Source organism: Aquarana catesbeiana, linkage group LG04 (assembly GCF_042186555.1).
Source record: "Aquarana catesbeiana isolate 2022-GZ linkage group LG04, ASM4218655v1, whole genome shotgun sequence".
Taxonomy (NCBI): domain Eukaryota; kingdom Metazoa; phylum Chordata; class Amphibia; order Anura; family Ranidae; genus Aquarana; species Aquarana catesbeiana.
Genome location: NC_133327.1, coordinates 3,348,812 through 3,372,417, shown reverse-complemented (window position 1 = coordinate 3,372,417; position 23,606 = coordinate 3,348,812). Strand labels below are relative to the sequence as shown.

The following is a 23,606-nucleotide window of genomic DNA, read 5'->3' as shown; positions in this document are numbered from 1 at the left end:
CAACTACTTTACCACTGACGACCATAAATGTACCCCACCCTCCTTTATTCATGTCCTCTTAGCCCTATCTGCCCCCACTGATGACCACTGTACCCTCTCAACCCTTGTTGATCTTCAATGCACCACTCTTGCCCCCACTGATCACCATAGAGTTCTTTAAATCCCTGTTATAATTATAATAATTATTATCTCCTATGACCATCAGCTCCATCTAGTAGCCGTAATGTGGTATTTACCTCAAATACCACATTAAACACTTGACCTCTGGAAGGGTTTACCCCCCCCCCCTCATGACTAGGCCATTTTTTGCTGTTCGGCACTGCGATACTTTAACTAGAAATTGCGCCATCAAGCAACACTGTACCCAAGTGAAATTGATATAATTAATTTTCACACAAATAGAGCTGGTCTTTTGGTGGTATTTGATCACCCCTGGGGCATTTTTTTGTTTTTGTTTTTGTTTTTTATTAAATAAACAAAAAAAAGACTGAAAATGTTGAAAAAAACAATGCTTTTTACTTTCTGCTATAAAACATATCCAGTAAAAAAAAAAAAAAAAATCTACATAAATTTAGGCCAATATGTATTCTGCTACTTATCTTTAGTTAAAAAAAAAATCTCAATAAGTGAAGTGTATATTGGTTTTTGTGGAAGTTATAGCGTCTACAAACTATGGGATATATACTGGAATTTTTGTTTTTTACTTCTACTACTATCAGCGACTTATAATGGGACCAAGGGCGTAACCAGAACCTTCAGGACCCTGGTGCAAGAAACCATGAAGGGCCCCCCTGACCCCAGACCGGGGCCCTTCTCACTGATCCAAGTGCCCTTTACTCCCATCGTAGGAACCCTTTATTACGGTCCAACAGCAGGCCAACTTCCTGCTGTCTTGAGGTTCCCTCACATTGGCAGAACGTCAGAGACCATTCTCAAGTGCGACCTTTTGCGACTCTGGTAGTTCCGCCACTGGTGTCAGTAGTTTTTTTTTTGTTGTTTTATTTTTTATTATTTGGTTTACCATTTTATATTATTGCATTTTTTTTCTTGCAATTTTGTTTATTTTTTACATATTTTTTAGGACCCCCATTGAGGGGCTTTGGTGAAATATCAGGGGTCTAAACAGACCCCTGATGTCTCAATTTTGAGACAAAGAAAGGGACTGAGGACAGATTTATCAGTCCCTTTCTCTGCAGCCTAAGCTGCACAGAATGAATGAACAGGAATAGCTCTGTATAGTGCTTCCCATTCATTCATAAACTGAAGCATAGGAAACACAGTTTACTATGTCTCAGCTATGAATGAATAAAAGAAAAAAAACAGAGTTAGTAATTGTTACTAATCACTGACTCTATTCAAAAAGACAAGGAAAGAGCCCCTTCCCCGCTCTCAAATGTGACAGATCCCACACAGCAGCCGGCAGGAGGTGGTAGAGGAAACACGGCAGCGCTTCGGGGGACCAGGGAAGCACATGGGCCCGGGTGTCAGAAACCATGAAATCAGACCGAGATAGAAGTACAGTTAAATCACACTTGTTTAATAATACAAGTAAAAAGAACAAACGTAGTCAAAACATAGCTGAAGTTCAGTAACCGGAACGGATAGTCAGCCAAGCCAGAAGTCAGGGATCAATGTAGGGGAACAGCAAGCAGGATCTGGAGCCAGAAGGGATGTCAGCAAAGCAAATCTTTAAACAGCAGCGCAGGAGAATGTCTCTGTGATGTTGACCAAAACGAAGGCAGAGATCCTCTGGGCAAATTGGCTTAAGTAGGCAGGACTGACGAGCAGGATATCATCAACAGCTGAGTAACTGTGGAGAGATAGGAGCTGGCAATTAGCCGACAGCTGAGCGGCCAGCTCTGAGAAGGAAAAGTTGAGCCCAGCCCTGACACTGGGGCAGCAAGACAGGGATAGGGAGGTGGCAGAAGTGGCATGTAGAGGAATTGATTCCCACCATTTCCTTCCTGAATGTCTGCGGGAGGGTGAGGAGGAGAAGCATGGAAGAGATCGGTTCCTCTACATGCCACCGCCCCCGCTGCCCTCCCATACATTTGTACAGGAGGGGGCCCCCTGATGCATTGGACCGGGTCACAGTGGCGACCCCTGCGACCCCCTATACATACGCCCCTGAATGGGACTGTGATAGTTAGAATCTGACACTAACTGACACTTTGTGGGAACTGACTAACTGCCACTGACATCACCAGTGACACTAATGCAGGGATCAGTGCTAATATTATACACTATCATTGTATTATTATTATTATTATTATTATACAGGATTTATATAGCGCCACTATAAAGGGAGACAATACACCACCAGTACAATTCAAAATAAGAGGGTTAGAGGAACCTGCTTCACAGGGGTAAGAAAGAGAGAGAGAGAGAGCATTCCCTCTATACAGAACTCTGTGTTGATTGTCAACACAGGGCTCTGGGCTGTGATTGTACACAGCCGTTCAGCAGGTCCCAGCTGTGAATCATTGGCCGGGACCTGCTGACTAAGTCCTGCTGTGTACAATCAAGGAGGGGTGGTGGGCAGGGTCGCATGTACATGCCCTGAACCCAGGAAAAAAGTTGCGATGCACAGGTATATTACAGTGCCTGTAGGAGCCGCTCATCCGCAGTATATGTACTGCAGCGGGTCAGCAAGCGGTTAAATTAAAGTACTTAGTAACAACCACTAGATGGAGCTGACAATCATAGGAGATAATTCTATTGCAAACAATACAACATTTGTAGCAAAATGGTTATTTTAATAAGTGGTGTCTATGACCAATAAGGTGGCTTATGAGGCAAGAGGGGAGATGCCACATCCCCACATTTTTCTGCCTGTGTTTCTTGGCAGTAATCTCAGAGTTTTTGTATTTTTTAGATTCTCGTTCAATATGTGACAGGTCCGATTTAAGGCTATGCTTAAAAAAAAGGGGGACTTATGAGGGGTTACATTTTCAGTTGTCTCTATTCTGCCAGTTGTAGGAAGCAGGAAGGCATTAATGGTACTGGCACCCTGGGGGGGGGGGGGGGAATCCCTGTCCCTGGATTACACCCAACTTAAATGTTGAATTGCACACAACACAAACACTCCAAACCGGCTCAGCAAGTCTTTAATAACTGACGTAGGAATCATATCTGCAGGGGAATTTTCTAAAATTTCCCTGAAATGACAACAATTGCTGCCCTTTCCACCATCCTATTCTGAATGTGCTGAGCCCTTCGGACCTGACCTCCCCAGCCCTCAAGCCCTCTCTATTCATGTCCCTACAGTCCTGAAGACCCAGACCTCCTTGGCCCATACTGTCCTTTAATCAAGTCCCCAAATACTCAAGGACCCAGCCAGATCTCTTCAACCCTTACCCTTTTCTATTCATATCTACACAGAACTGGAGACCCTAGCCTCCCCAGCCCTCAATCTCTCTCTCTATTCATGTCCCTACAATACTGAAGACCCAGACCTTCTTGACGCTTACGGTTCTCTATTCATGTCTCCTCAGAACTGGAGACTCTGACCTTCCCAGGCTTTACTTGCCTCTATTTGTGTCCCTACAGCCCTGCAACCTGGACCTTCCCCCTTACTCTTCTCTAGTCATGTCCCCACAGCACTGGGGACCCGGATCTCCTCAGCCCCTACTCTTCTCTATTTATGTCTCCTCAGAACTGTAGACCCTGACCTTTCCAGCCCTTACTCCCTTCTATTCCTATCCCTACAGCACTGAAGACCCAGACCTCATCAGCCCTTACCCTTCTCTAGTCATGTCACCACAACACTGGGGACCTGGACCTCTTGAGCCCCTACCCTCTTCTATTTATGCAACACAGCCATGGGGAACCAGACCTCCTCAGCCCTGACCCTCCTTTACTCTCATCCTCACAACCCTGGGTATCTGTGATTCCCTAGGCCTCACCCTCCCTTATTGAAGTCCTCACAGCCCTGGTGACCTGGACTTCTCCAGCCCCCACCTTCCCCTAATTCATGTCCTTTCAGCCCTGGGGACCTGGATCTCTCCAGCCCCCCCCCTCCCTAATTAGGGAGACCTGGACCTCCCCAGCCTACACCATTCATTAATGTCCTCACAGCACTGGGAATCAGTACCTTTCCAGCCCCAACCCTCCTCTATTCATGTCCCCACATCCTGAAGGACCCAGATTTCCCAGCCCTCCCCAACCATCACCGTCTTCTGTTCATGTTCACAGCCCTGGGGACTTGAATTATCACAACCCCCCACCCTCCTCTATTAATGTCCCCACAGCCCTGTGGACCTGGACTTCCCCAGCCCTCACCTTCCTCCACTCGTGTCCCTATACAACTCTACAAACTTTGCATGATAAAATGGACAAAATAGAAATAATGGATAGATATAAGGATAATAGATATACTTTATATATGGTATATCAGCTTATACAATCCAAATAAAAGGGTTGGCTGTTTGAATTGGAATTTTGAGGTACGTACCCCTGGGATATATTCAGTCCCTCTAGCCTGTCCATGCCCCTAGAATTGATTGAGTCCCTCTAGCCTGCCTTTACAATTATGATTTATTCAGTTCATCTAGCCTGCCCAAAAAACTAGAATGTATCTGGTCTATCTAGTGTGCCCATCCCCTTAGCAATTATCTGGTCCATCTAGCCTGTCTGTACCCCTCAAATTAATCTGGTCCATCTAGCCTGCTTGTACTCTTAGGATTTATCCAGACTACCTATCTTGCTCATACCCCTTTGGTTCATCCGGTATATTTAGCCTGCCCACACCCTTTGATTTACCTGGTCCCTATAGTCTGTCCATACATCCATCTAGCCAGTCTGTACTCCTAAGATTTATCCAATCCATCTAGCATTTTTGTACCCAGGGATTTATCTGGTCCACCTAGCCTGGCCATATCCACATGACTTTTCTAGTCCATCGAGCCTGCTCATACCCCTGGGACTCATCTTGTACAATTAGCCTTTATCTGGTTTTATCTGGTCATCTAGCCTAAAAATCTCATTATCTCACATACCTTGTCTCTCTCCCTAGGATTTATCTGGTCTGTCTAGACTGCCTGTACCCCTAGGATTTATCTGGTCCATCTAACCTGCCTATACCCCTAGGATTTATCTGATCCATCTAGCCTGCCTATACCCCTAGGAATTCTCTGGTCCATCTAGCCTGCCTATAACCCTAGGATTTATCTGATCCATGTAGTCTGCCATTACCCTTAGAATTTATCTGGTCCATCTAGCCTGCCTATACGCCTAGGATTTTTCTGATCCATGTAGCCTGCCTGTACCCCTAGGATTTATCTTTCTTTTTTTTTTTTTTTTTTTTAACCATTTTCCTCTTTATTTAAGTTATTTGCAGCAGTACAAAATATAAAAAAAGACATAACATGTACAATTTAGCCATCAGGCCTCATGCTTCCATACTACAATTACAATTAGCAAGAATGCTCCTTTTCTAAATTTTATGCCCCCCCTCCCCCCGTCCCCCTCCCTTCATGGAGCCGGACCTTTTGGAAGCACACCTGGTTCCTAACTTGCTACCCTTCTCGTTGCACTCTCTTAATATTTCTTCTGGAGACTATTTATTCCGTGTCACCTCTCCTAGTTAGGGCAACAGTTACTCATGAACTCTAGTGTAGCACTGACGAGAAGCCCACCATCCCTAGTACCCATGGATTCCATAACTTTATAAATTTGTTGTAGTTACCCGACCTGGTGAAGAATGTTTTTTTCTTTCCACACTAAAGAGTTAATGGTACCGACCCAGTCTTCCGGGGTCGGGGGTGTTCTTGATTGCCAAGATTGTGCGATTAATTCTCTTGCTTGATACAAGCATCTTGCAACAGCTATTACCGTGCTCCTATCGCCTAATTCTTTGCTTATGTAACCCAGAATACATATTTTAGGTTTGGGCTCTAATTTGACGCTAAACGTGGTGTTGATTGTTTATATGATCTCATGCCAGTATCTAACCAGTTTTGGGCATCTCCACATCATATGTATTAAGTCCCCTGTGTCCCGGCATCTAGGGCACTCATCGTCGGGCCTACATCCAAGCATATATAATTTCTTGGGGGTGTAATAAGCTCTGTGCAGTAGTAACAGGTGCAAGGCTTTTTGCGAGGGAGAGATCGATATCTCTGGCCCTAGTTCTAATATTCTCTTCTACTGGTCATCTGTTATTTGCCCCACATCTGCCTCCCATCTGTCCCTACTCCCAGAGGGCCCCGTCTGAGTGATGATTCTGTTCATTAATTGGGCATATATCTTAGCTATAAGTCCCTTGGTGGTGTCTGACTTAAGGATTTATCTGGTCCATCTAGCCTGCCTATACCCCTAGGATTTATCTGATCCATGTAGCCTGCCTGTACCCCTAGGATTTATCTGGTCCATCTAGCCTGCATTTACCACTAGGATTTATAGGGTCCATCTAGCCTATCTGTACCCCTAAGATGTATCCAGACTATCTATCTTGCTTGTATGTTTGTACCCTTTGGATTCATCCAGTGTATCTAGCCTTTCCACACACCTTTGATTTATCTGTTCCTTATAGCCTTCCAGTCCTGCTAGGATTTATCTAGCATTCTTGTACCCCTGGAATGTATCTGGTCAACCTAGCTTGCCCATCTCCTCAGGATTTATCTGGTCCATCTAACCTGCCCAAAGCCCTAGGATTTATCCTGTCCACCTAATCTGCTCATACCCCTAGGACTCATTCCATACATGTAGCTTGCCCATACTCCTATGATATATCTAGTCACTATAGTCTACCTTTACCCATAGGATTTATCTGGTCCATCTAGCCTGCCTGTATGCCTAAGATTTATCCAATCCATCTAGCATTCTTGTACTCTTGGGATGTATCTGGTCCACCTAGCCTGCCCATCTGCACAGGATTTATCTTGTCCATCGAGCCTGCTTCTACTCCCAGGACTCCCATACAACTAGCCTCTACATACCCCTGGGACTCATCTTGTACAACTAGCCTGCCCATACCCCTATGATTTATTTGGTCACTACAGCCTACTTTTAACCCTATGATTTATTTGGTCCATCTAACCTGAACATTTCACTAGGATGCATTCAGCCCCTTTAGTCTGCCCATCCCCCTAGGATTTATCCAATCCATCTAGCCTGCCTATACTCCTCAAATTTATCTGGTCCATCTAGCTTGCCCATCCCCCCAAGACTTGTTGGCATGGTACCAGACTCAATATAGGCTGTATGCTGACATCACATTCACAATTTCTGTTCACAGCTGGTATTTTGATCTGGGAACAAAGATGGATGCCAAACGCTATCTTATGCAGGAACAGAACAGGACCGGATCCTTCCTTGTGTGGAAGAAGAAAGACGAAGACTATTATTATCTGTCCGGTAGGTCCGGTTCTCATGTTCCTGTTCATTCCAAATAATGATAATACTTTTTATCCCAACTCCATCCCACCACTTTCCATTGCATTTGCCATACATTTCCAATCATCAAAATAACATCCAAGAGTTGTTGTGTAAATACAGAAGCTCTAGAAGCTGATGTTGTCAAAAAAATTGACCATGTGATGCAATGTTTATAAACAAAGTAACATTGTTTATAAACATTGATCAGACAGGACATAGGGAGATACAAAGTAACATTGTTTAAAAAAATAGATCAGACGGGAGATAGAGAGATGCAAAGTAACATTGTTTATAAACATTGTTCAAACAGCAGATAGAGAGATACAAAGTAACTTTGTGTATAAACATTGATCAGACAGGAGATAGAGAGATACAAAGTAACATTGTTACTTTTGCATTCATTCTGTTTCATTCATCTACTGATCAAAGGGATGAGCTTCTATCAGTAAAAGCAACCTTACAAATAAAACTTTAAAAAAAAAAACTTGTTACTAATTATGTTTTTATTAAGGCTTGCTTTTTACCTAATCACCCTAACTACTTCTTCATGTAACTATTTTATTAATGTTATTTTTTTTTCTACTTTTTTATTATTAATATTTAAACTTTTTTATTCGCTTTGCACAACAGAATAAACAGGATAAATTACAAATTATAGAATTACTTTTTATAATAATGATGATAGTGTTGTTGATATTAATATTATTATTATCATCATCACCAATATTGTTGTTGTTGTTATTATTATTATTATTATTATTATTATTATAACAACAATTATTATAACAACAACCTGTGAAGCGCTGGTGAATTCCATCCCCAAGAGGGTTAAGGCAGTGCTGGAAAATAATGGTGGCCACACAAAATATTGACACTTTGGGCCCAATTTGGACATTTTCACTTAGGGGTGTACTCACTTTTGTTGCCAGCAGCTTAGACATTAATGGCTGTGTGTTGAGTTAATTTGAGGGGACAGCAAATGTACACTGTTATACAAGCTGTACACTCACTACTTTACATTGTAGTGAAGTGTCAATTCTTCAGTGTTGTCACATGAAAATATATATATATATATATATATATATATATATATATATATATATATATATATATATATATATATATATATATATATATATATATATATATAAAATATATATTGTGTTATTTTAAGTAATGACAAAAGTATTTCTGAATAGTAACGTCCAAGGTTTCAAGCAGAAATATAAAAATATCTCAGTTCTATAGGGTGTGTACAGAGGTTAGAGTTGAACTGGTTGAAAGCTTTATTTTTAAAAACTTGTGACCAAGTATTCCTTTGTTTTATACAGAAGAAGGGGTGTCTATATCATGGTGACCATCTTTTGTCCTCTTCCTTTGCAGTGCGGGAGGGCTCAGAGGTCCGGAACTACCGAATACAGGAGTTGAATGACTCCTTCTACTTGAGTCAGCGTGTTTCATTCCCCACCATTAAGGATTTGGTCCAATATTACCAGGAGAAACAAGATGGTCTTTGTGCAAAGCTGGACAAGCCCTGTGTCAAGGTTAGATGGTGGACTATGCGATTATCAGCAGATCACCTTTCAGATACAGAGAAACATGCCTCATTGGACAGATCAGGGTTTAGTCTCTTTGACCATAGCCAGTTCTTCCTTAATTCTGCTACCAGGTTCAGGGCTCAAGTTTTATACAATGTTCTGACCCCACCACTTGTTAGGCGCTCGTCTTCTCCTTGTGGCCTAGGCTCTTGGGAATGTGGCTCAGTGGAGGTCCTCGCCGGCGGTTAACCAAAGACACATACACACATAGGTATGCTGAAAATGATTACAAGTCTTTATTTTTAGATTCGCTTTTTTATGCTGTCTTTACAAGACTCTGCCCACAATTTGGGGGCCAATCAAAATGATAATACATATTAGCATATTCGGTAATTTCCAAACATATCCCAATCTTGTGATTTTCTAAACATTAATAATGTCTACATCTTGTGATATCAAAAAGGGTGACCCCTGTAGTTCAAGTTAATAGGTCAAAACATTCCTCATCCTCTGTCACTTGTCTGCTGGACAACCGCAGCTTCTTTAAAAATTACAGAGACAAAACCACAAGCAGATGTTTCCTCAAATAAACACAGAAAAAGAGGAAAAGACATATATGAGATATTTCAGTAAATCATAAGGCAGTCTGATCTTAAAAAATATACTAAGATATGTTTCTGATTATTAAAGCAAAATAAGCAATGTGAAATCATGAACAGAGTGAAATCAACAATTAATCAATTAATCAATAATGTAATGTAATATGGAATCTCCTTACAATCCTCCCTTTGACCATTCGATATCATCGAAATGGTCATTCTACCTATTTGTCACGCCTCAAGGAGTCATATTCCTCGGCTACCTTTTCATCATGCCTTAAGGAGTCGTATTCCTCGGCCTCATTTCCCTGGTTCTCGTACCATACCGTGGGATCTCTGGTAATGGAAGTCAGCTTCATGGTTTCGGAAGGTGCTTTGCTACCCTTTTTGTAGAGGCATTTAAGTAACATGAAGCATGCATACAAGAACAATATAAAAAGCAGTATGGTAAAAATTGTCATTGCAGTGTTCTTTAACCATGAAGTGAGACCTCCCAAACTGAACCCGGTAGAGAAAGGGTCCCATGTTTTCCCAATATCCCTTGCATCCTGTTGTAGCTTGTTTACCTCTTTTCTGTGTTGTGCAATAATGTCATAGTAATCAGGGATCTCGATACTCGTGTTGTGTATCCAAGTGCAGCATTCATAGTCCTCAGTAATCTCACAGAGGCCAGTGAGGGCTGCACTCATGCTTTCTATGGCCAGGTCATGTAACCCTAGTTGCTTTCTGATTGCTCTGGTCTCTAGGTTTAATTTTGAGATGTCATCAGAGTCTTTTTCCAAGATCTCATCAATGATCGAGGTGTAGTTATTTAGTTTCTTCATCAGATCTATTCCCCAACCTGTCCAGGAAGGAAACCAAGCCCAGGTCATATCTTTTTCTAGGAACATTTCTCTCTTTCCAAGATGTTTTAGAGGGTATCGTGGGTGGGTGCTAGCTTTAAGTAGGTGTCCTTGCCCATTATCCCCGACTACTCCCATTACAGGAACTATTTTAGCAAGGTAACACCATCCCTGGGGTTCTTCAGGAATCCATGGGTAACAGAGCTTGCCACAACAGATGTAGGTTGTGTTACCTAGTGCCAAGGGTCGTTGGCTAACAACGGTCCTTGCACCCTTTGAATGACCAGATGCCATCAGCAGAGCTAGCAACTGTGCGACCGTGGAGTGGGAACTAGAATTAAAAAGGTCATAGATGGTAGCATTTATCACAGGGTCTGAGGTGCGAAAAAGTGAGTTATCGGTGAGGGAAGCCATGGAGACATTAAGTTTTGACCTTTTGCATACCTCAGCTCCCCTGGAAATGTTTCCCAGTATGAAACACCAATCTGGAGCATGGCTTCTACCCACGATTTGAAAACTGAGGGGCTTGTTGGGACTTTTTCTTATGACATTGGCAAGAACTATGGGGGGAGTTCCATTCAAAAAAGGAGTGATGTTTAAGGGAATGGCCATCAATGGGATTCTGGCTGTACTGGGGTGGAGTTTGCTACATATCCAACATTTCTTAAAACCAGACTTCTGTGCATAACTGTACTTAAACTTCAACAACAACATCTTGTCAGTGAAACCTGAAGGGGGTTCAGTGGGGGATATACTTCTTTTATATTTTATACTAGATGTATTGGCTGTCTGTGTATTTCCACATATCCCTTCTAGTGACCCTAAATCTTCTGGATGGTACACACAATTTGTTATTAACCAAGTAGGTATGAATACTATCAGAATCAGACATGTCCAGAAGCATAATGTTTTTCCTGACACAAAGGTGGAAATCATTTTGTCAGGTACTGTGTACAAAGTTCTGTTTCTTGTTTCTTCCTGTTGGTGGGGGATTCGTCTCGTTGGTCCGAGAGATTTGTTTTATGCCTTCTTGAATGTCCTTCAAATCTGGTCGCTGTTCCTGGTCAGAGGAGTCTTGGGGTGCTGGAGGAGGGTCAGGGGTCTGGGGTTGCTGTGGACACTTCTTTAACCGGCTGGCGTGGATCCAGGTGTTTCCTAGATCGGTCAGTACAGCAGTTCTGGAAACCTTCTCTATTTTCCAAGGTCCAGAGAAAATGGGTCCAACCTTCTTTTTGTGTGCCAGTTGTTTCACCAGTACTTTGTCTCCTGGGATGAAGGGATGAGTAGGTTCTGTTGAAAGAGGAGAAAAGGTGACAGAAACTTGTTCGTTCATATCCTGTAGCATACTTACCAGATTTTTCACGTACATTTCCTGTTGAGAATAGATGTTAATGTCAGTGTTTTGATCTAAGAGGGGCAGCTCTATGTTTGCAGGAACTCCCATTAAGATCTCAAAGGGCGAGAGTTTTGTTCTAGCATGTGGTGTTGTTCTGATCTGAAATAGGACAGAAGGAAGGTAATCCAACCATCCTTTCATGGTGCCCCCCGTGGCTTTTTTTAACTTGTCCTTAATGTTCCTATTCATTCTTTCCACTACTCCTGCACTTTGTGGGTGGTAAGGGATGTGCAGTTTCCACTGTAAGCCTAGTAGCTTAGCTAAAGTCTGTGTAACAGAGGAGCTGAAGGCAGGCCCTCTGTCTGACCATATGGCCGTTGGTATTCCGAACCTACAAACCCAATGGTTCAGTATGCATTTGGCAGCAATTTTGGCAGTCTCACCTGTACATGGAATTCCTTCAATCCAGCCTGACCATTTGCATACGATTACGCAAAGGCATTTCAAATTACCTCTTTGTTTGGGCATGTGTGTGAAGTCTATTTGCAAATCTGTTAGGGGACCCAGGGGTGGGGGCAGGTGGCCATGTAATCCATGATTTTTCCCTTGGACATTGTTTTGTGCACAGGTTAGACAACTGCTGGTGAGGAGTTTTGCCTGTTTACTTAAGTTGTTCGTGCAGAAAGACTTTGTGTACATGTTTGTTAGGGCGGTGGTACCTATATGTCCTGGACCATGGAGATAGGAAAGTATGAGAACACTGCTTGATTCTGGTATGCCCAATATCTTCCCCTCTTTTGACCAAAGACCTTCTTGGTCCTTGGTCAAGCCATCCTTGACCCAAAAAGAAACATCCTCTTCTGTAGCTAATCCCTGTATTTGTGCCACAACGGTTTTGAAGTTGGGTGATGTAAAATGTTCTTTGAAGAACATTGTTGTGGGAGCTGGCTGACCAATGTATAGGGCAGCGGCTTTTTTCGCTTCTCTGTCTGCCAGAGCGTTTCCTTTGGAAACTCTGCTGTTATCCGATGAATGTGCTTTTACTTTGATGACCGCTATCCTCTTTGGGAGAAGAATCGCTTGCAGGAGTGCTTTAATTTGTGTAGAGTTAGCGATTGGCTTGTTGTCAGCGGTTTTAAATCCTCTATTCGCCCAGATTACGCCATAGTCGTGCGTTACGCCAAAAGCGTACCTACTATCTGTGTAGATGTTTACCTCCTCATCAGAGAAAAGTATGCAAGCTCTTGTGAGCGCCTCCAGTTCTGCTACCTGTGCTGAGGAGGGTGGTAAGGCTTTTGCTTCCAACACCACATCAGGTAGTTGGACAATGGCATACCCTGTCAGGAATGTTGCATCAGAGGGGCGAGTACAACTGCCGTCTATGAAGACGTCCTGTACTCCTGGTAGGGGAATGTCAGTGAGATCTGGGCGAGGGCTGGTTATTGCTGCAACCTGTTCAACACAATTGTGCTTCTGATCAGGGTCTCGCGGTAACCTGAGCAAAGAGTGCAAAAGACGGACAGTGGGATTACTTGGTGGTGCGTGTTTGAGAGTGAGGTTATCAGTATTCAGAAGTGTGATCTCATACCCACTAAGCCTCTGTGCTGTCATATGCTGTGTGTTCATGTTCTGTAGAAGGTGAGTTACTGAATGAGTAGTGTAGAGAGTCAGTTCATGGCCTAATACTGATTTGTTAGCCTCTTGAACTGCCATAGCACAAGCAGCAAGGTTTTGTAGACAAGATGGCATCCCTTGTACTTGGGTAGGCAACTTTTTTGAGAGATAGGAGACTGGTCGGTACCCGGTTCCATGTTGCTGTGTCAAAACCGCAGCAAAAGAATTTCCCGATACCACACAGTATAATTGAAAGGGTTTGCCATATTCTATCAATCCCAGGGCGGGGGCCTGAGTCAGACTTTTTAACAAGGCCTGAAAAGCACAGAGCCTTTCTGTTGTCCAATCTACTGTCTTTGGGGCGGTGGACAAGGTAGCCTCCCTCAGAATGCCATCATAATATGAACAATCTGGGATCCATTGGCGGCAATATACGATTGCGCCCAAGAATGAGAGCAAAGTTGCTTTGTCTCTTGGAGGACTGAGAGCCTGCAGGGCTGCGGCACGTTTGGGGGATACCAGTCTGGTTCCCTCCTTCAGAATGCATCCCAGGTATTCTACCTGACTTTGACACCATTGTATCTTCTTCCGCGATGCTAGGTGGCCAGACCTGGCCAGGTGATGTAACAGAGATGTGGAATCGACCGCACAATCTTCAGCAGATCGACTGCACAGGAGCAAGTCGTCCACATACTGTATCAGTACCGACCCGCGCTCAGCAGTCCATGACTTAATTGTCTCATTAAGGACCATGGAGAAGGCTGCTGGACTGTCCACATACCCCTGAGGTAATCTTGACCAGGTCAACTGCTTTCCCCTCCCCCATGAGAATGAAAACATGGGCAATACCCCTTCATCGATCGGGATGCTAAAAAATGCATTCGCCAGGTCTACTACTGTGTAGCAAAGGGAATCAGCTGGTATTTTCAAAAAGATGAAAGAAATATCTGCTACCAAAGGTGGCAGAGGTATAACCTGCTTGTTCACGGCCCTTAGGTCCTGTACAAGCCTCCATTCCCCATTTGCCTTTTTCACAGGGTAGATTGGTGTATTCCAGGGGCTTATAATGTGTTTCAGAATCCCTTTTGCTATGTAATCATTGATTAGTGGTGTGATGCCTTCAATTTTTTCAAGTGGCAGGGGGTACTGCTTGTGATATTGTACTTCAGCGTCTGGACGCATTTGTGGTGTGTAAGGTGTACAGTTAATAAAACCCACACTCCCTTTGTTGTCTGCCCATATAGCATGTGTTTCTAGAGTGGGTGGTAATGATGCAAAGAGTCCCCTGAAAGTGTGTCTCTTTGGAGCATGTAAATCACAGAACGGTGAGCTGGCAGTGAGGGAGCCCCCTCTGTCAAATTTAATGGTGATATTTAGTTTTGAGAGTAGGTCCCTCCCCATTAAAGATACTGGGCAATCCACAAGGACAGCAAAACTCTGGGTGCACAGTTCCTGCCCTTCTGGAGTAGCCACGGGCAATGGTGGAGTGATGGGGTGGGTAATTGATGTCCCATTTATACCAATAGAGTTTCCCTCAGTGCAGTGCGGTGTGTCATATATGGCATCATTCAAACTACTGAATGTAGCCCCTGAATCCAACAATAGACATATCAGGTGATTGTCTACCCGCAATAGTACCTGCGGAAGACTTTTCCATGATGGATTGTAACACACAAGGCTGAGGGACGGGACGTACTCTTGGCATCCCTATTGTGGCGTCCGCCGAGCGGATGGCCACTGCATCGGAATGCGTGGGGGAGGTCTGTTAGGCTGAGGCTGGTATTGGGGTTGTGGTTGGGGTGGTTGGGGTTGTGGTGGGTGAGGATACCTGATATCCTGAAGGCGACGGGGGGTGGTGTTAAGATTCCTACCCCTTCCTCTTTGGGCGTTTGTTCTAATTCTGTAGGGACATTGGGACTTCCAGTGCCCCAGTTCCCCACAGTTAAAGCACCCCTGGTCTGGTGGGTAACCCTGATTTGGGGAATAAGATTGCATTGGTGGATAAGGTTGCATTGTCATTATGTGGGTGGGCGGAGTCCCACCAGTTGGCAGAGTCTGGGTTGGTGTTAGGGAGGGAAAAATGCCACCCTTCTGTTCAAATACCCCTGATGTTTCTCGTGACCTAGCATCCTTCATAAATTCATCTGGGGGTTGTTCTGCCCACTTTGGATTAGTGAATTTAAGCAACTGTGTCACCTTCGTATCGCCACCAGCCATAATGGTGGTGGTGAACAACTGGGGGTTGGCGTTATCTACTGCTTTCCACAGACCATATACCCGGGTACAAAATTCATAGAACTTTTCCTTCGGTCCCTGTTTTGCTAGGACAAGTTCCTGAAGTGCAGATGAACCCTTGTATATAGTAGACCAATGATTCCCCATACCTTTCCAAAAAGATACCCAATCTTTATCTTCTTCTATGTGGGCTGTCCATAAGGCATCTACGGGATGCCCTTCTGGGCTGTCAGGGTCAACTATACTAAGGATCCCCGCTATATCTTCTTTATCCAGGCTAGTCCCTGCACTGTATTTTGCAAGGAAAGCACCAGCCTCTCTAGGGCTTTTCTTTGGGCTGGGGCATAACTCCTTTATTTTTGACAGTGTGCCTAGGGGTAGGGGAATATGGACTACCGTCTCCCCTATATGCATGAGTGGTGCTTTAAAGGCGGCACCTAGACTTTCCTGTTCCATGTCTATTTCTCTTTCCTCAGTAGAGGATTCACCCTGCTCCCTTTCCTCCTGTGGGGGTTTCTGGCTTATGGCCGGTTTTGTTTGGCTTCTGAGTGTGGTGGATGGCTGTGAAATTATCTTTTCCTTGGCCTCCTTAATCCTTCTTGCTTCTTTCTCTAGTTTCCTCTCATATGCCTCTAAATCTTCCCTTTTCCTCTGTATCCTTTCTTCCTCTTCCTGCTGTCTTTTATTAAATTCTTTCTGTTTCTCCTCCCATTCCTTTTCCCTGGGGCTTAACTTCCTGACTCCTTCCTCTTCTCCCTTTTCCAGGGACATTCCATCCCTTTCTTCCTTAGTTATCGCAGAATACTCTCTCATCTCACCTTCCCTCTTATCTAGCTCCCTTTTGTAATGTTCTAGCTCTTCCTCCCTCCTAGACATTTTCTCCTCTAATTCCTCCTTTCTCTTCTTAAACTCTTTTAACTTCTCTTCTAATTCCCTTTCCTTCGGATCCAACCTCCTAATCCTCTCTTCTTCCTTCCTACGTATACCTTCTACCCGGACTTCCTCTTCCCTGTTTCTACTTTCATTTTCCCATCGTGTAACCTGTGCCTGATCAGCTGCACTATATATCATGGTAGCTAATACTGCTGGATCCAGAGATGGATACAGCTGAAGACATGGACCCAATGTTCCATCCTCCTGTTTAACCATCACATAAGGGGGGGGTGCTTCGGGTGATAGGGCGGGTGAGTTTACAGGTTTTGGTGTGGGGGCTTTAGTTACATACTTTGTTTTATATTTGGTTTAGTGGTAAGCAGGATCCATGTCCTGTCAACACTAAGGAACAGTAAACCAAAGGTGCAATGTGGGCAGGCGGGCGCTATCTCACTACAGTCAGGCTCCTGTCTTAGGTCGTTCATTTAGTACATATATGTGTAATACAATATCAACAAAAAAATCCTCTAAATTAATACAGTACTTTACATTCAGTTGTCATACACATATATTATCATACACTTATCTCTAATTCTCTAATTCTCTATACACTCTAAATACTTACGGTGTTACCTAAAAGAAAAAACAAGCAAGAAAACAAGCAAAATCTTATATATACAGTGGCAAGATAAAGTTACATTATATGAACATGTTATAATAAGTATAATAAGTGCACTTTTCAATATTTTCCCCAAAAATTGGGCGTCCACTTAGCCACTCCTTATACTACGGGCGTATTCTATACTTCCCGAGTTTTAAACACACATATATCTACTCAACACAGCAGTCAGACCAACCTAGGTCAGACTATAAAAAACCAAAAAAAACCTCTGCGAGCCCTTTAACCCTCCAAGGGGCTACAGCCCTAGCCCGTTGCGAAGGCACAGTTATGTAAGTGGGTGGATATACAAGGCTATTTGAACAAGGCAAGCATCAACACCAGTTACCTAAAATAGGTAAAAAAGGAGCAGAATGTCTTACCTGTTCAAAATACCACCCCACTTCTGGTACCAAAAACTGTTAGGCGCTCGTCTTCTCCTTGTGGCCTAGGCTCTTGGGAATGTGGCTCAGTGGAGGTCCTCGCCGGCGGTTAACCAAAGACACATACACACATAGGTATGCTGAAAATGATTACAAGTCTTTATTTTTAGATTCGCTTTTTTATGCTGTCTTTACAAGACTCTGCCCACAATTTGGGGGCCAATCAAAATGATAATACATATTAGCATATTCGGTAATTTCCAAACATATCCCAATCTTGTGATTTTCTAAACATTAATAATGTCTACATCTTGTGATATCAAAAAGGGTGACCCCTGTAGTTCAAGTTAATAGGTCAAAACATTCCTCATCCTCTGTCACTTGTCTGCTGGACAACCGCAGCTTCTTTAAAAATTACAGAGACAAAACCACAAGCAGATGTTTCCTCAAATAAACACAGAAAAAGAGGAAAAGACATATATGAGATATTTCAGTAAATCATAAGGCAGTCTGATCTTAAAAAATATACTAAGATATGTTTCTGATTATTAAAGCAAAATAAGCAATGTGAAATCATGAACAGAGTGAAATCAACAATTAATCAATTAATCAATAATGTAATGTAATATGGAATCTCCTTACACCACTGACCATGTAATGTCACATGACCTATACCCTCAAGAAAGTCCATCCTGTCAATGTCCCAGTTGCTTCCTCACATGCAGATCTATAAGTTCCTGAGTCTAGGCTATTGTGGTCATGGTTTTGCACCTTTCTGTTTTATCAATACAGCATATGACCTTGGTCTTTTAGGTCAGTCCACAATGTTGGTCGTCATTCCCTTGCTTCTTGAATAGCTTGGATATTTAATGGTGAGGTCATAGTTCCTGGCCTTGAAGTGTTGAGTGTTCCCAAGAAGATTTCTTAAATTTTAAAGTCTAGGATTGATACATCATTGCAATGGAGATGAGAAGGAGAAACATAAGATACTGTTAGATGGTTTCACGTTCCCGGTAACACATCACTTATGGGTGGACTGACTGTAGATATAGAATTGTACTTAAAATGGACCTGTTAGTAACTTTACAAGTCTCTAGGAATACATTTCTCAGATGTCCCAATATCCACTACAACACTGGGCCAATTCTGACACTCCAGTCCTCACATATATGTAAAAAGCTCAATTTTTTGCTAGAAAATTACTTAGAACCCTGAAACATAATATAAATATCTATTTTTAAGCAGAGCCCCTAAAGAATAAAATGATCTGTGTTGCAATTTTTTATGTCACACGGTATTTGCGCAGTGGTTTTTCAAACAAAGGTTTTTGGGAAAAAGTACACAATAGGGAATTTTAATGCACAAAAACACAATAATAATACCCAATTGTTTGGTAGAATAGAAAAGATAATGCTACGCCGAATAAATAGATACTTAATGTGTCGCGATTTAAAATTGGACACACTCGTGGAATGGTGACAAACTACAGTACTTAAAAATTTACTTAGGTGACACTTTATAAGCCTTTACAGGTTTCCAGTTTAGATGTACACAGGAGGTCTGGTGTTATAATTATTGCTGTTGCTATAATGTTTACGGTGTGTGGTGCAAACTCCATTTACATATGCGTGTGCAACCTACATATGTGCTAGCCTTTGCACTTGAGCACGGGTGATGGGGGCATTTTTAAAGTTTCTTCTTTATTATTAATTTTATTTATTTTTTACACCATCCCTTTATTTATTTTTTATTTATTTAAATTTTATTTTTTTTTATTTTTTACACTGTCTCTTTAATTTTTTTTTATAGTTATTTTATTTAAATGTTTTTATTTTTACACAGCCTTTTTAATTTTGTATTTTTTTTATAAACTATATTGCTATCACAAGTGAAGAAAAACATCCCTTGTGATAGCACGGGCAGTGACAGGTCCTCTTTAAAGAGTCATCTGGGCTTTATTAAACCCCAGATCTTTCCTCTGCCTTTAAAAGCATCTAATTAAACCAAGATCAGTTTGATCCAATGCTTTCGCAAGCCGGTAACAACCTATTTAAATGAGGCCAAAACCGGAAGTGGTTTCTTAGACCATATAGACCATTAGGGATGTTTCCGTCCTCGCTCATCTCTATGGTAGGTTTGTGGAACCACTGGCTTCAGTTTTGGGCTCCCTGGTGGGATGGGAGAGCCTAGGAAGGCGGGGGGAGGTGGTAGAAGACAGCAGGATTGGGGGGGGGGGTCCTGTGGGAAAGTAATTACCCCAACACAGGGTGCAGTCCCCTGGCAAAAAGTCATTGTTGAGCTCCAGTCCAGTGACTTTGCCTAGGCTGAGATGATGTCATCAGTCTGCTGCTTGCAGAATGAAGCATTTCCTCAGTCTTCCCTCCCGCAGTGATCAGACTGTACATTGTAACTTTGTAATAGGCAGGAAAAAGTATTTTCTCAGTCTCCTCTCCTCAGTGATCAGACTGTACATTGCAACATCCCTTCTTGGTGTCACTGGGAGTAGTACCCAAAGAGCTGGATGTAGCCAGGCAAAGGGACACATTTTGGAGACCATTGTTCTAGAGGGAAAAGCAGAAGAAGGCATAGTCAGGGGAAGTACTGTGATCTCTGTGAGAGGTAATAAAAAGCTGGAAGTGTCACAATGACACATTACTCAACATGTTGCATTTATCACAAATAATTAGTCTGATCATAGGTCCACTTTCAACACAGCTATTAATCACTCAGCTGACTACTATTCTGTCCCATACCGTATGTCACTAGTGTTTATCTATGGACTTGGAAGTTATCCAGCAGCTGTTGCATGCGTTGAACTTTGTCCCATTTTAACTCCAGTTGCTTTTTCACTTCTCTAATTGGATCCTACAGTAGAGCAGGGGTCTCCAAACTTTGGGCCAGTTTACTGTCCTTCAGACTTCATGGGGGCCGGACTGTGCCCTGCATCAGTGGGAGTAAACAATGCTTCATGTTTGGTGTCATGATAAGGAAATGTGCCCCATTGTTGGTGTCATTGGGTGGGAAGAATCATGCCCCTTTGCTTGGTGTAACTGGGAGGAACTATGCCCCTTTGTTCGTGTTATTGGGAGGAATTGTGCCCCTTTGTTGGTGTAATTTAGAGGAATTGTGACCCTTTCTTGGTGTCCGTGGGGGAATGATGTCCCATTGTTGGTGTCAGAGGATGAAATATTGCCCCAAGGGCTGGATAAAAGCAAGTAAAGGGCCACATCCGGCCCCCAGGCCGCAGTTTGGAGACTGCTGTTCTAAAGCATAATGCATGGACTGTACAGAGAAAATTATCCCTTGTACCAACATTCCAAAGAGTTTGTAATAATTACAAAGAGGACTTCATATATACAGTACAATGATCAAAGCATATCAAGAATAAAATCAAAATCAATAATATTTTCAAAATCGTTAAAAAAAACAAAAAAACAATTAATAATAGATTGTGACCACATCACATCATATAATTTGTTAATAAAACCTTCTTGTTTTCTCCCACTGGCCTATCCTAATGACATATGCATGTACACCCCAAAGCTCAAACACATATATATATATATATATATATATATATATATATATATACACACACACACACAGTGAGTATATACATACACACACATGGACAATGTCAGTAGAGCGGTAAATGATGTCAGTAGAGCACTGGACTTTGTCAATAGGGTAGAGGATGATGTGAGTAGAGCAGTGGATTGTTTCAGTAGGGCACTGGACTTTGTCAGTAGGGCAGTGGATGGTGTCAATAGGGCAGTGGATGGTGTCAGTATGGCAGAGGACGGTGTCAGTATGGCAGAGGACGGTGTCAGTATGGCAGAGGACGGTGTCAGTATGGCAGAGGACGGTGTCAGTAGGGCTGTGGATGGTGTCAGTAGGGCAGAGGATGGTGTGAGTAGAGCAGTGGATGGTTTCAGTAGGCCAGTGGATGGTGTCAGCCGGTAGAGCAGTGGATGTTGTCAGTAGGGCAGTGGATGGTGTCAGTAGAGCAGAGGACTTTGTCAACAGGGAAAAGGATGGTGTGAGTAGAGCAGTGGATGGTGTCAGTAGGACAGTGGATGGTGTCAGTAGGACAGTGGATGGTGTCAGTGGGGCAGTGGATGGTGTCAGTAGGACAGTGGATGGTGTCAGTGGGGCAGTGGATGGTGTCAGTAGGGCACTGGACTTTGTCAATAGGGAAGAGAATGGTGTGAGTAGAGCAGTGGATGGTTTCAGTAATGCAGTGGATGATATCTGTCAGTAGGGCAGTGGATGGTGTCAGTAGGGCAGTGGATGGTGTCAGTAGGGCAGTGAATTGTGTCAGTATGGCAGAGGAGGGTGTTAGTAGAGCAGTGGATGGTGTCACTAGGGCATTGGACTTTGACAATAGGGCAGAGGACAGTGTGAGTAGAGCAGTGGATGGTGTCAGTAGACTAGAGGATGGTGTGAATAGAGCAGTGATTGATGTCAGTAGGGCAGTGGATGGTGTCAGCATGGAAGAGGAAGGTGTCAGTAGAACAGTGGACAGTGTCAATAGGGCACTGGACTTTGGCAATAGGGCAGAGGACAGTATGAGTAGAGCAGTGGATGGTGTCAGTAGACCAGAGGACGGTGTGAATAGAGCAATGGATGGTGTCAGTAGGGCAGTGGACGGTGTCAATAGGGCATTAGACTTTGTCAGTAGGACAGAGGACAGTGTCAGTAGAGCAGTGGATGGTGTCAGTAGGGCAGTGGATGGTGTCAGTAGGGCAGTGGACGGTGTCAGTAGGGCAGTGGATGGTGTCAGTAGGGCAGTGGATGGTGTCAGTAGGGCAGTGGATGGTGTCAGTAGGGCAGTGGATGGTATCAGTAGGGCAGTGGATGGTGTCAGTAGGGCAGTGGATGGTATCAGTAGGGCAGTGGATGGTGTCAGTAGGGCAGTGGATGGTGTCAGTAGTGTTTTGTTTTGTTTTTTTTGTTTTTTTTTACAATGTTATTTTTTTACTATTTTTTAGGAGCCCAGTGGGGAGCTTTGGTGAAATATCAGGGCTCTAAACAGGCATGTCGGCACACCCTATGTGCACACCTATGCCTAATGATAACATCCCTTAATACCCAATACAGGAATATAAATTAATCTGTGTTGAAAATGGTTGATGGGAACAAATGGTTAAACCGTGTAACCTTATAACCGGGGTCCCTAATGCCTTGTGGGTCCAGTTTCGAGATCCTTATGGACTAGACCTGAAGGCACAGGAAGCTGAGGGACCTCATTGTGTGGAAGTGAGAATGTTTCCACGTAAAGTATGTGGCTGTGAATCTAAGACCCATAATCACCTAGAATTGTGGGCACATGCTGAGATTTAGAAGAACTCACAGCTACAGGCTGAAACTATACATGACCCAATGTGGATACTCTTTGGAAACTTCCTGTGACACCTCAACTTAGTGATTCTTGCTTCCGATTTCCTTGTGACTTTTCTGATTTAACATTGCAGTCTATGGCACACAAAACTCACAAAAGTCCCAGAAAAGTAGTGTAGGAACTTTTTTTTGTTGCTGCGACTTGAGTCTCAATGACGGCACCCATTGAAATGAATGTGTTTTGACTTGTCATGCAACTTTGTGTCACAAGTCGCATAATAAGTGAACTGGGGTTTATAAAGGGCCTTGCGACAGGAGTAAAGGGCCCTGGGATCAGTGGGAAGGGCCCCAGGACCGATAGATAGGGCTTCGGGACTGATGGAAAGGGATTCGGTAGTCAGGAGGTCATGGTTTCTGGTTTCTTTCCCTGAAGGTTGCAGTTATGCTTCTGCCAATTAATCTATTTGAATTGTGGCTGCACTTAATTTTGTTGGCAGCCCCCCTCCAGGTATATGGAATGGTTTCATGCACATATATACATAGTTACATAGTAGGTGAGGTTGAAAAAAAAAAAGTCCATCAAGTCCAACCTATATGGTGACAACAAATTTTTTTGACTTGGATTGATGTTTACAGTATAGTTGATATATATTTGTACATACCTCCAGCTATATCCTGAAGAAGTAGGTTGCTGGTCAATTAAATGCATAGTCATTTAACATCCGCCCATCATATTTTCCCATCAAATCTTTTCAACAAGAATTTAATCATGATTTTTCTCAATCTCCATACTGTACCTCTGTGCATCTTT

At 43.0% G+C, this 23,606-nt stretch overlaps 1 protein-coding gene across 2 annotated transcripts in view; it reads left to right on the top strand.

Annotated features, from left to right (window-relative positions):
• LOC141139005 (tyrosine-protein kinase Src42A-like) overlaps nt 1-23,606 on the top strand; it is a 59,896-nt gene that overhangs the window by 23,325 nt on the left and 12,965 nt on the right. For both annotated transcript variants that reach the window (XM_073624776.1, XM_073624775.1), the window contains exons 2-3: nt 7,238-7,356; nt 8,761-8,921. In XM_073624776.1, the coding sequence (XP_073480877.1) occupies nt 7,238-7,356; nt 8,761-8,921 (280 nt within the window). The remainder of the gene's footprint in view (nt 1-7,237; nt 7,357-8,760; nt 8,922-23,606) is intronic.